The 14,519-nt window shown below is 37.2% G+C and overlaps 1 protein-coding gene across 2 annotated transcripts in view; it reads right to left on the reverse strand.

Moving 5' to 3' along the window:
- Positions 1 to 14,519, reverse strand: part of SPAG16 (sperm associated antigen 16) — a 354,438-nt gene that overhangs the window by 296,830 nt on the left and 43,089 nt on the right. For both annotated transcript variants that reach the window (XM_079310616.1, XM_079310617.1), the window contains exon 10: positions 7,164 to 7,294. In XM_079310616.1, the coding sequence (XP_079166742.1) occupies positions 7,164 to 7,294 (131 nt within the window). The remainder of the gene's footprint in view (positions 1 to 7,163; positions 7,295 to 14,519) is intronic.

Consider the following 14,519-nt stretch of genomic DNA (forward strand, 5'->3'; position numbering starts at 1 on the left):
TTTATAAGCCAACATATTTTCAAACTGTCTTTGGTTAGTATATCAGCCCATGTGACAAGTGTCAAAACCATTCCTTTTTTTACTGATATATTACATCTGTTCAATATAGAATTACAGAATATCCTGAGCTGGAAGAGACCCACCAAGATTCTCCAGTCTAGCTCCTGGCCCTGCCTAGGACACCCCAACAATCCTACCCTGTGCCTGAGAGCATTGCTCACATCTATTAAATATTGAGCTTTTAGTGTATTTGGAGTCCAGAATACTCAGATCACCACAGGATGACTGCTTTTAGTTAAATACTTATCAGAAAATTACTAACCAATATTTTCAGCCCTGCACTGTCCACAAACTATTGGGAATAACAAACAAAAGCCAGGCAATTTAGCAGAGTGACAGCTGCCAGACATTGCACCTTTTGCTCTATGGAGAATACAAAAGAGCCTCAATAAAGTTACAACCATATCTTTGTACACTTTTTTTTTTTTTTTTTTTGCAAACTTCTGCAAAATCTCCTCAATAACTATGAAGATAGCTAGTAAAAAGAAAATATGTGCTTTCTCTCTGTTGACCCTGCCTAAAAATTGTCCTTTTTTCTGGTAAAGATGCTTGTTCACTAATAAAATTGCAGAGATACCCAGCTCTTTCCATGTGTGCACCATAAAAACACAACATGCCTTGAGATTATCCTTCTGATTATTGCTGCTGTGGTTTCAAAGTGCCTGTTCCAGAGGCAAGGCCTTCCCTCTGGAGCCATATCTGGTGGCCAGAGCTGCAGACAGAGCTAATGAGAAACAAAAAGGCTTCTAAAGACTCTGATAGCCCAAAGCTTCAGAGGTGAACAGGAAAGAATATTTAGCTTGCAGGGGAAGAGGGAAAGGAGGAGCCAAGGGAACCATTCACTTCCCTTCTTATTGCTGTATTAGACAGAAAAAGCTCCAAAGGAGGGTGAGAGGGTTGGAACCAGGAGTTCTGCATTAGAGCTTACCCAAGTGTGAGCCACACAGTTCTCACTGACTATTCACAGGGAGCTCACTTTTCCTCTCTATTTAACTGCATTACAGGGAGCTAAACTACATCTGACATTTTCCTCTTGAGTGCTCCCTCCACATAAACTGTGTCCAAGCTGTTGCAGAGCCTGTGCAGTAAGTCCATGGAACAATCTCTCCATTACAACACAGGCCTTAATGCAGACAGAAATTAACTTAATTTGCATAGAAAACACTGATACTCTGACATCCAGGGTTAAAGCACTGAACTGTGACTTGGAAGACATGAATTTAATTTTTGCATCTTCCACTCAGGGAGCAGGAATAATTTCACAAGAGGATAATGCTGTCTCACAGGACTGCTGGGGACATAAGGATGTGCACGAGGCTGGCAGGGCACACACACAGTGAATTTTTTCCAGCCCCTGTAAGTGATGTGGAATGTATCCACACTTGCAGGCTTTAGGGTTATTTGTCACTTGTTCTTTGCAGAAGGGTAAGAACTTCATGTTCAGTTTAAACACACATTCATATTACTCATAAAGGCCAGTCATGGGGAAAAAAAAAACATTAATGCAAGAATTTTTCAAAGGAAAGTACTTGAATTTTCTATATGGCACAGAGAGATATAAAAAAATTATTAACAACATTAATTTGATGCTAAAATACTTGACAGGTTTATCTGGGAAAGTTAAATGTTTAAAACATCATGAAAAACCCTTACTGCAAGTGTACAGACTGATCTGTCAGAGTGATTCCAGCTGAGCTGCTGGGTTTTGTCGCAGTGTCATGGAAAATGCACTTACTGACTTGTTAATTTTACATTTAACCATCTGTAACACTAGTTTCTTCAAATATATTCAAAGGCTGATCAAATGGAGAGATGAAAATAAAACATGAGAATCAGAAATTTCTTGTTTTATATACAAGGAGATCAAGATTAACCCAAGCTCCCACTCATATTTTTGTTTTTGAAAAGACAGAATTTGAATATTTCAAAAGAGGCCAAATTGAGTATTTGAACACTTCAGCACACATAAAAATTCAATTCTGCAACTCACTGTCTACTCTTCTTCAGCAGATGTGAAAATGATTAGCACAAACATACTTGTGAGTGTTATTAGATTTAATTCATACACACTGTGTATAAATGTGTGTGTTTGCAGGCACCTTTTAGCACCCTCCCTTCATTATTTGTGCACACTGATGGATGAGATCTGCCCCTAAGCCTTCTTTCCTCCTAGCTGAGCAGCCCCAGCTCTCTCTGACTTCCCTCATATGAGAGATGCCTGTATATTACATTCCTTTAAAAGCAGGTATAATTTCTGTAGGAAAATTAAGCAGAAGCTCATGTTGCTAATGCAAATCTCCAAGTCACTCTGGCTACTCATGCAAGAAATCAGCATATGATGGCACAATTAAAAAGTTTTACTGTTAATGGAAAAATGTAATTTATTTTAAAAGTCTTTTCTAATACCCTAGGAGACAAAAAGATGGTTTAAATAATTTGTAAGGATTTTTTTTAACCTCAATAAACTCTTCAAGAGGAAATTTCCTCATGAATTTTGAACTTTGAATCCTCTTTCCTACCTTGTGTTACACAAGGACACAAAGATGCATATGACTGATCACCTCTTGGTAGACAGACCCTATTTGCTTGGCATTGTTCAGAGACAGAATAAAATGACATTACTTCACCAGCTCTAAGGCAACAGAGAGATGGAAACAAATGGGCAGAACACAGGAGAAAGGGAGCCAACATTTGTCAGCCTGACAGGCAGCAGTCTCAGCAAACCATCAGGGTACCTGCTGTCAGAACTCTACAGGCATCACAGAAAAGGGTACCAAGGTTAGTGACAAGACAGACCACCACAAAGCTGCTTTGAGATTTTAATGCAGAGCTCTTGGCAAATAGGAGCAGCAACAAAAAGAACTATCAAGATGTTTGCTTAAAAATCATCTGTGCTACTTTTGCTACTTCGTTTACATACTAGATAATTTCAATGTCCTGCTCTTCCCACAAGCAACTGTGAGAATGAAAATGAAAACAGGGAGTTATATCTAGAAAGGACCAAAATCTAGTACAGAGCAGTTCTGCCAAATCTGACTGACAGAGCAAAACACCTTGTTCTTCACATGCTGCCAAATTCCCTGTGCCTCACCACCTCACCAAGCAAATGGACAACTTGGAACTCTGAAAGACAATGCACACCAATACCACTCAATGAAGCAAAACTTCAAGCTCTAATGTATTTCAATAGAATTTCCTCTTGCCAACATTCAAAGAATCCTCTTCCCTAAAAATCTGGCTCCTCTGTGTGATGGGGGTGTGCATCTGTGTGCATGTATGTGCTCAGCTGTTGAGCAGAAAAAGTGGGAAAGGTGAACTAAAGAGGAAAAGAGTCCAGGGCTCTGCAGTATTTTCTTACCTGCATCTCTTGGCATGAGGCTCTACAAGATTGTACCTTTAATTTCAGCTACACAATTCTATGCTGCAAGTCAATTTGCATGGTTCCCAAGGAGATATTTTTAAAATCTTCTCTGGAATCCACTGATAAAAAAATAGGGGAAACTAGTATATTAAGATATAATGATGAATTAGACTGTATTGAAAAGTTATCTTTTACTGGGCCAATCAGGAAATGCAAGATAATCACTAAACATTTTGTATTTGCTTTTCTCTACTATTATCTCCACCTTGCTATTTTCATGGTGCCTAGGCAGTGCATTAGCAGTTTTCTGTCTTTTTCTTCTACATTATCAAACAAGGATAAAGGATTTGAGAACATCAGGTTACATGTAAACAGGAACAATATACATTTCCTATTTATGCAGGGGAGGGAGGGAGGAAGGGAGGAAGGGAGGAAGGGAGGAAGGGAGGAAGGGAGGAAGGGAGGAAGGAAGGAAGGAAGGAAGGAAGGAAGGAAGGAAGGAAGGAAGGAAGGAAGGAAGGAAGGAGGAAGGAAGGAAGGAAGGAAGGAAGGAAGGAAGGAAGGAAGGAAGGAAGGAAGGAAGGAAGGAAGGAAGGAGGAAGGAAGGGGAAGGAAGGAAGGAAGGAGGAGGAAGGAAGGAAGAAGGAAGGAAGGAGGAAGGAAAGGAAGGAAGGAAGGAGGAAGGAAGGAAGGAAGGAAGGAAGGAAGGAAGGAAGAAGGAAGGAGGAAGGAAGGAGGAAAGGAAGGAAGGAAGGAAGGAAGGAAGGAAGGAAGGAAGAAGAAGGAAGGAAGGAAGGAAGGAAGGAAGGAAGGAAAGGAAGGAGGAAGGAAGGAGGGAAGTAAGGAAGGAAGGAAGGAAGGAAGGAAGGAAGGAAGGAAGGAAGGAAGGAAGGAAGGAAGGAAGGAAGGAAGGAAGGAAGGAAGGAAGAAGGAAGGAAGGAAGGAAGGAAGGAAGGAAAGGAAGGAAGGAAGGAGGAAGGAGGAGGAAGGAAGGAAGGAAGGAAGGAAGGAAGGAAGGAAGGAAGGAAGGAAGGAAGGAAGGAAGGAAGGAAGGAAGGAAGGAAGGAAGGAAGGAATTTTTTAAATATTACTCAAACAGCCAAGATGATTCCTGCTTAATTTTTTAGCTTCTTCTTGGCTAATCATCTCTCCACCATAAAACCTGGCATTTTCCTGTTTTCCAAAGCCATGCTAAACATTAAAAATGCAGATTACTGTTTGTGTGGGCACCTGCCTTTCCCAAGTGAAGACAAGATGAACCAGGACAGATGTAGCATTGCATGTGGTGACTGCAGAGGTATTTTCCCTGAGAAATGGTACAAAAGGTTACAGCAAAGATGCAGAAAACAAGTGAGGAGAAGGTGGACAAGTAAGATTAATGAAGATCCTTTACCCACTGTAGATCTTATTACAGTGCTCCTTATAGGCACAGTAAGATTCACCAGATATTTCAAAGGACACTGGAGCAATGTGAATTTAATGCAGAAAAGGAATGCCTATGTGATGATTTGAGAAGTGAGAATCATTCAGCTTAGCAGCAAATAAACATGGTTTCCCAAGGGATTTTTCTCCCCTTCACTCCCATGCATTTCAATGAATACTGATGAAGGTCTGAAGAACTAATGTATGTGAGCTTGTGCAAAAATGTGAATTTGGATTTGCAGGTGCTCCAATTTCTACAGAAATGTAAAAGAACCCAGTAATACCCACACACAAACCAGATTCTGCTCTGCCCTTTTGATATAATGGTTATGTGAGAAAAATCTGGTCTCATCACTCAACAGAATGTTTTCCATCTATCCTATGAACTACAAGAAAAAATAATTTTCATCTAGTGCATATGGATTTCCCTTTGTGTCTGTAAAATCAGATAGACAATTGTAATTACTAGAAATACATTTAGTGAACATTCAGAATTTCTTTAGATGGGCTATTTTCATTTAATTCCCTACACAGATAATTTAATCTGAGTCATTCTTCTCTGAAAAATCTTGATTTATGCATTTAATAACCTCTTGGAAAACTGGATTCAAAACTGAATAGCTGCTGTGTCAAAATAAAAACCCAAGCTCTGTGTGCATCACCTGTGTGCCTTGGGATTGGATCCTATACTATCTAGTAAAAGCTCCATTTGCAGCTCTTTTCCCAAAAAATTTGCAACTTCTCTGAGAGAACTCTGGTGAGTTCTCAGTCACCAGCAGCCAATAGGATCCTAAAAGTTACCCTTTCTTCACAGAGATCTGCTCTCTGGAAACACATGGGAGCCTCAGGACTTCCTGAGGCTGTTATTCCTCTGTCAAATTTGCCTGAAATTGAGCAGGGTATTCAAAAAAATACTCTAGGAAACACTGTGAAAGAAAGGCAAAGCAGGGTACCATAGAGCCTTTAAGAAAAACAAGACAGTCTTTCTTTCCCATCACTTAAAAAGGTGGATTTTAAGTAGCAGTATTCAGATAGAAAAAAGAACTTTTGGGAATTGAAATATTTAAGTGTTTTTTTTCAGACATAGATAAATGTGTAGAAACTATACCCCCCTCAATGTACACAGAGAACTTTTTAAGCAAAGGAAAACTTTTATTGCTTTGTTTACATTTTTTCAAGCACACCTTAAAATTCTTTTTTCTTTACATGATTTTATGTTATCACATTTTTAAAAGAAGCATTTCAGTTAATTTCAGAGCATTATCCCAGGCTCTCATTTTCTTCAAAGGAGCATCTTTACATGAAAGCCAACATCATATTTTCAGTATATGAAATGAAACACATATCCTCTCTGGCAGGTTTCATTCAGTATAGGTGCCATTTCTTCAAGTTCTAAGGTGTTTCCAAATAAGTTTAAAGGCATCCAATTTATCTTTATTTTAGAAAATTGCCTGCTGAAATGGCACTGTATCCTTAAGGTGTGATATTCAGTCATGAATTGCAAAAAATACTTAGAATTTCTCAGCACATTAAGTACCTCTTCTAGCAATAACTAGAAGCACTGGATGTAAGGATCTACAGAAATGATATAAAAATGTAATTAAAAAAAGAAAACAAGGAATAGTCTTACATTACCATATTTGTCTGCTGTTGTTCAGTCACAAAATAATGGAGAAACTTGGTGGTTATTAACTGCAAAATGTGGGGAGTCACCAAAAGCAACTGTATGTGACCTTTGTCCTATAAGTATTAAATGTGTAAATATTTTCTTTTTTAATGAATTTAAAAATATATTCAAAGCTAGTCAATGTGTCAGAATTGCCAGAACTGTGCTATGGACTTTTACTTTTTTTAAAAAATATTTTTAGGTTCATTCTTCCTCTGCTGCAGTTACCAAGCCCTGAAATGTCACTGCTTACAAGTCAATCTAAATTTAAACTCTTTTGATTTTTGACCCAGGGGAATAAACTGCAATCAAATACAAATTGCAAAAATGTTCAGCACTATAATTCAGTTTCCTGGTACCTGAATTTACAGTCATCTCTGGTTTCTGTTTTTATATCTACTAACCAAATCCCACCCTCTCTACCTAAAGGATGACTCTCAATCTGTAAACAGTTCTGCCCAGGTGTTTTTCTCTATTTACTCTCCCACTGCATTTCATGATCAGTTTTTCCACTTTCACATCCTTCAGAGAGGAAGACCCCCTGATTGCTGCCAGTAATGTTTCAGCTATTTGCATACAGTAAACACTTCTCAATGACCTGTTGAAAATAGCACATGCACATAATAAAATGAATGAACTGTCCATGGTTCCTACCAGCTCACTGCAAAGTCGTGCACCTTCAAAATGCTGCTCAGTTGATACTGGACAGGTTTCAGGGGCTGAAGCTGCTCTTTAGCCTGCTCCAAGTCTGGGATCCCTTCAGCATCAACAGGGAACTCTGAATCCTGCACAAAACCAAAATTATTAATTCTCAGAAATGCTGCATAACTTCACAGAATATATCTATTTATATTACTGTTTTGAAAAACCAAATTTATCTTTGTGGGAGTCCAGGGTTTTTTCCTGGCTCCTTTGGGGGTGCAAAAACCCCCTTGGCAGACCCTTCAGAGACTCTTGAGTGCTGCCCAGGAGCTGCAGGGGCTGAATTTGGCTCTTTGGGAGAATTTGCCCACATTGAAAGAAGAGACACAAAAGATAATGATGAGTAGAGTGTAAATTAGAATGTTAAATGACATAAATGACATAAAACACAGGACTAGAACTGGGAAAGAGGGTTGATATCAAACCCCTCACTGAGATTTTTCCATGGCCTATTTGTTTTCTATCCCCATTTTCCATGGGAGGTTAGCTCCATGAGCTGCATCCAGAGGCACAGCCACTGTATTCTTCAAAAGACCTTTCTTTTAAGTATAATGCCAATAAAAAGTCAAAATATGTGTAGCTACTTTACAGCCTCATTTTCCATTGGTGTGGTTTAAGATACTTCTTAAGATTAATCAGCAGACTAGGAGATTTATGACTAGCTCTAATTAACCAAGCTAAATAGCTTTATTAAAAATAGATTGTCATTAAAGAATGTAAGGAGGATAACCATGCACAATATATTTTAAGGACTGCACTAGTCATTACAAAACCACTTCCTAAGACACCAGAGTTTGCTGAAGACTTGGCTGATGACTTCATCTTTTCAACATTTTAGGATATTCTACTGTGAGGAATTTTAAAGGAGACTGAAATCACTGTACTCTTTAAAATGCCCATCAAACACTAAGATTAAGGAGGAAATAAAATCACTGTATTTTAATCTGAATAAAAATTCATCAGGGATACACTAAGTCTTTTTAGTATTTGTTTGCACTAAACTTGATAGCAGCCATCCTGTTTCCTGATAATTTGCAGTAATGAGCATAAAGCAAATTTCACAACTACAAAGTAGCAAAAGATTATCTGTTTGTCTTCAATTCCAGAAGCTCCACACACTGCATTGTCCTACAAGGGTGCTATTAACCCAAGCCAAACTCAGAAAGATCATTAAGCTAATGACTTAATGATCAGTAGGACCACAGCTATTCCAGACCCAAGACCTGGAAGATCTTTTTCAATGGACTGTGGCTTCAATCACAGGCACAGCCTAACAAAACCACTCCAAAATCCATAGAACAGTGAAGACTTTCAATATTGACTAATATCAGACATCAGTCTTTCTTCTCTGACTGGGGAGGAAGACAGAATCTGGAAATCATGAAGAGCAAATGATCAAAGTCATCCTTTGCTTAACACAGATACTAGCAAGATGCCCACTTTTGGAAAAAACCCAAAAGTAATATATCTGGAATATTTATAATTAGGAAATAAATATGTTAAGTACAAATACATAAAGAATAAAGATTAAAGTAATGTCATTGTTAATCCAGCAAGAATGTGTTTGTGGCCAAAATTCCACATTTTTATACAACTGCATATCAAGTTCTGATTGTGTTTCAGCCATAATATTCTTGAAGGTCTCTGAAGCCAGTTCAAGAAAAATCCACAGATCTTCCAAATTTAGGAACAATTATCATTAGTGTGCATTATTTATTATCCACACACTAAAAAATGAGTAAATATATTAACTAAAGGTAAGTACAGTCTCAATCTTCCAGAGTTGCCTGGAGGTACTTTCTGTGCTTCTTGTCTTACAAAGTTCTACCTTTCAAGATTTACAAATCTGAACAACTCTTATTACAGCATAACAAAGGCATAAAACCAGCATGCTTTTTGCAAATTGTTCTCATTCATTTTGTGGAACATAACCAATTAGTAAATGCTGCCAGACTCACTCATTTCATAGTGAAACAAGCCTAGGATAGACAAGGCTCTCTGAATAGAAGTGACAGAAAGTCTTGCATTTTTCAGTAGAAAAAAATACCCAAATACTACTTAAAGAGAGAGTGCTGTAAATGATTGCTGTAACATTAAAAAAAACATAGTAAAAAGAGAATAATGCAAAAACATTAGGTTTGCTGTAACTCCATTGTAAGAATCTGAGATATTTCTGAAACTGTAGCTTATCCACCCTTTGGAGAGTTAATTCTGGATTCTATTAGAGCAGGAGACTTGGCCTCAGTTGAGATAATTTATACCTAGGTTCCCACTGGTATGCACAGTGGTAGCACTTGTCGTGGCCAGATGAAATGCTGATTTCAGTAGCTCCCCAGCACACACCAGGTAGAAGTCACAGTGTGACTTTTTTCCCCAGACACAAATATTTCTCACTGCAGGATAAATGGGGTATTTTTAATCCTAAAAACTGGCTACAACAGAACTGTTCAATAATAGTTATATGAAGATATCTCCTCTCCCCTAAAAAATTCAGGCAATCAGGTTTTGTTATTTAATCCTTATTCTATTATTTCTAAATCCTAAGGGTAAAGGAGAATCTATTACACAAGTTGTGACCTTGCACAACAAGGCTTGTGAAACTTTTACAGGCATTGACTGCAACGTCTGATGTCCCTTCAGCATTGGCAAGCCAAAATTCAGGAGAACATCCTGAGTGCTAAGGAGCTAAAGCAATATAACGTGGTTTTGTTCACTCCTTTATCTCCTATGTAGGAGACATTTCCACTATGACAAAAATAAAAACCTACCAAGCTTCTCTCTCACATCCATATAAAAGAGGAATTACTGCACTTCCTGCCTGTGACATCAAACATTCTTTTACTCTTCCACCAAAGGCAAGGAACACAACATTCAGAAGAGTGTCCTAGAAAGAATCTCTATGAACCAAAACCCTTCTGAATTCATCCTCAGTCACTGACAATGGTAAATAGTACCTGGTCCCTGACCAAACTGTCCCTCTGACAGTATACTCCCTCTGTTATCTATCTTTTGTTTGTTTGGGATTTTTTTGGTTGCTTTTTTTTCCCTTTTGATTTAGGAGCCTGAACCATAAGTTGATTTATCCCAGATCAAGCTGAAATTCTCTAGGACAGCCTGTAAATTGAACTCATATCTTCTGAGTCTCAAACCATTCCTTAATTTTCCCTTGTATGTAAAAAAAACCTTGTCTTGATGCAAACTGTCATGCAATTTAGAAAATTTACCCTTAAAGCTATTTGAAATATCTCTTTTCTGTTTTGTCTTGAATTTTTCCAGTAAGACTGCCTTTTCTCTTCCAATAGCAGTGCTCCTCAGAGCAAGTCTACAGCTTTGTTTTTCCTCGAGAAAGACACAAGAGACTCATTTGTCAAAACACACAGAAGACAATGAATAGATAAGTGGAACTGATCTAAATCATCTCAGAGTTGAGAAAAATGTAGCAGAGTTTAATAGAAAACATCCAAATCAGTTTTTCTAAATCACAGCTTGGCCTTGTCTACATCATTATTACAGGTAGTGTTACGTTTCTGCTTACTCAGATGTTAAAAATTGAAGTCAGTTGAAGAAGCAGCTTCACTCTGTAACCATGAACAAGCTCAAACCTTGCTACTTTAATCCTGAAAGAAAATAGTGCAATCTTAAGTGAGGCAAAGCCCATCAGACAGCAAATTAGTGATCACTGTCTTTCAGTGAGGGAGGAGAATTTTCTTTTTGCAAAAATTAATGACCATTATCATCAGCAGTTCCAATTTGAAAGCTGTCAAGGTCATCCTAAGACTGCAGTTCAGATGTGCACAAGGAGCACAGTCACAGGTGCTGCTGTATCCATACATTCAATTTAAAAAGCAAATTCTAGATATTTTTTCAGAAATGTGAAGTAATGAAAATTAAGTTCTTCTTAGGGCACAACTATTGTCTATGTACAAGACTCAGCAAGACAGCCTAACTATTATCACTAAATTTTTTCAAGGAAATATTCTATTCTCAATTCTCACTCAAGAATCAGCACTGTCTCTGTTTTTCTGTACTTATAAAGGAGTACTGCACTAATCACTGATAGCTATACTGACATACCATTGAAATTCTCTTTTTATTCAAAGTTACAGAGAATTTTAATAATTCTTCACTTATTTTTCCTGAAAAAATCTGATACACTTACATTATGGAGAACATGTTTTAGCTATTTTCCTTTTAAACCTGTTTCAATATATTGAAATTTCCATATTTTAGCTTTTAAATATCAAAGCAGTCCCATGAAACCAGCAGGTGTACTCAGGAGCTACTTACTAAATACATAGTTTTCAAAATAGATTTTGAATTTTACACTCAGTTTTTGTCCCAACTTTCAAAACAACTTAAGGATTACTAAGAATCTACACATTCAAAATGTGAAAATAAACAAGACATTCTTAAAATATATAAATATAAAAAAATAAGATCTTGGCTGTAGATGCTGACAATGAATTAATCTTGCTCCTCAGATAAAGTATATCAAGTAAGTGAAAACGCATAAACAGCAAATTATAGTGTGAGATTTTCAAAATTAATTTTATTTTTTGCTGACTATACTGAAAATTATTTGAAGTTTCAATATAAATTAAGAAATATTCAAATCTGTTCCTGTTTCCCTTTTCCCATGAAGAAAATCCTGATATTTGTTCTCTGAGCAGTTCAGATTTGGGGCACTAGAGGTAGGTTCCTTCAGAAGTAGCCAAATGCTGAGCAGCAAAGTATTAAACTAATATTAAAAGCTTTGCTGCAAGAGTGACAGAAAATTGACATCTAATATACTAGCTGAGCATGATTTTAGTGAGTTTTGATATTTTCTGCAATTGAAGGGTATCCTTTTCTAGCAGAGTATGAAGAAATGAAGCATAATGCAACAGTGAAATAGTCACCAGGCACGGTTGTACAATTAATACTGAAATTCAACTCAATTTCAAAGTGCTCCAGTGTCTGTAGTAACCACAATACAACACATTTGCACAGCATTCTACTATGTTAATCATGACCTCAATTATTTTATAAACATCTGAAATGTAAGAAAAATAAGCAGAAAGCAATAGCAGGAGAGTGTAGTAAAATTTTTATTGCCTGCTCCATTTTGCTTGGCTTGCTAACAAAAACCATAAAACTCAGCTACAAAGGTTGTGGCCACATAACTCCTCCTTATTCAGTTTATAACCCTGAAAATTTTTCCTTTTTTTAATAAAATAAACATGAGGATAATATGCAATAGGTAGTAAAAGCCAGATTAATTAAAAAAGCAATGGTCAAACTGTTTTGTCTTCAAATTCAGGGCTAGTGTAGCTCTTCAGACAGTTTGTGAACTGGTGCTAATAGTAAATTTGCACTTGAAACTGCTCCTGACAATGTCAGTTTTAAGGCTCTGCTACATCAAGTCAAGCCATTGCCTATGCAATAAAAAAATAGAAAGCTCCACTACTCAATGTCTAACTATGCCACAGACACTCAATCACTTTTGGACTAGAGCTCTCATTAGCAGTCATTGATAAATACTCTGCAATTATTTTCAATTATCAAAAGGATAAACTTCAAGCTGCTGCACTTCACTAGTTTTGTTTCATTTACTGCACTATTAAAACCAGATTTGATTAGCCAGATATGATTAATAATCAGAGAGGTTTGAAAAAGTAAGAGGAAGATAACAATTATAGAAAGATCCATCACTGAAATGCAATAGCTTTCATCCAATCTTCAGCACTCGGGCTTGTTTAACTTTATCACCACTATTTCTGAAAGTAACAGTATAAAATGAAAACACTCTATGCCAAGCATACTGCCCAGCACTACAGAAATAAAACTACTGCAATGTTTCAGCTTCTGCTAAAACATTAACATTCCTCACAAATGCACAAGTAAATCACATTTCACTGTGGCTGATGCTGTTAAGGATGAACACAGCTCTCCAGAGTATGTGCAGTGGAGGCAACTGCCCAGTGAGCTGCCCAGAACACTCAGAGCCTTGAATCATAGGACAAGCTTGGAAGTGTTCAAAGCCAGGCTGGGTGGCACTTGGAGCATCCTGGTCTAGTGGAAGGTGTCCCTGCCCATGGCAGGGCATGGAATGAGATGAGCTTTAAGGTCCCTTCCAACCCAAACCATTCTGGGACTCTGTGACCAGAGAAACACAAAACAGCTCCTTGAGCCTGGCTCAGGACTGACCATAGAACACAGAGTTTAAGATGCTCTGCACCCCCACTGAGTGGAAGAGAAAGGTTTAAGCTTTATAAAGATGAACAGATGATTTCTCCAAAGAAGGAACAAACTTAAAAACCTCCACCATTCCTTGAGGACCTGTTCTGTGCTCAAAAGGATATCCATGCTGTACAGAAATCTCCACACAGCCTTCTTCCAACACCTCTACCATCCCCTTCTTTCTTATTTTAACCCCTTCTTTTGACTACTCTTCTCTGTCACAGCAGATTGCATGACCAACAGCATCTGCAGAGTCAACAAGCTGAGTGAAGAGTCAGACTAAATTATTCCAGAACATGAATGTACAGTAATTCTGAGTGCTAAGTTCAGTTATAGCCTCAAGAAAGTGATAATGATCATTCAGCTTTTAATTTACTACTCCCTCATAGTGGGAATTGAGCTTAATACATGCAGTTGAAATTAATTTCTTAGTTTAAAATTATTACAACTCCAAGGTACAAAGTCTATACCAATACTGATTTTAAATATCTACTTCTGGTTACTTTTAACCGCAGTTATGAGTGTAAGTTTATCACATGTGAAATAATAAATCCAGTACTATTTTAGTGGCAGTAATTTCCAGTTTGTCACCCTGATTCTTATCATCATCTCATCAACACATCATAACAACAGAATATGTTCCTGTTTGTTTTTCAAAACATCATTACATGTCTCACAGATAATTAAACAATATGTCCATACAATAGAGATGTACACACAGCTACATATATAACTTAATCTTCCATAAACAACTACAAACACTGTTACCAAACTCAGATGGATCATTTTTACAAGAAGTAAAAGAACATCTATGAAAATGCTGCAATAAATTATCATGATATGAGGCATGCAATTGATTTTCATGGCAGTTTTCTAAGTCACAAATAAGATGTTCCCTATCCCTTCCTTCAAAAGGGCCTGTGTTTGAAAATCAACTACATTTATGATCAATGTTAAAATAAAAAACACTGCAATAAAATATAGAAACCTCTTCCAATTATAATTTTATTTAGTACATTTAAATTTTGATTATGGTGCAATTAAATGTCAGCAATAGCTTAAACTACAGCAGCATATACTGCACATGCC

Source organism: Erithacus rubecula, assembly GCF_903797595.1.
Source record: "Erithacus rubecula genome assembly, chromosome: 8".
Lineage (NCBI taxonomy): Eukaryota > Metazoa > Chordata > Aves > Passeriformes > Muscicapidae > Erithacus > Erithacus rubecula.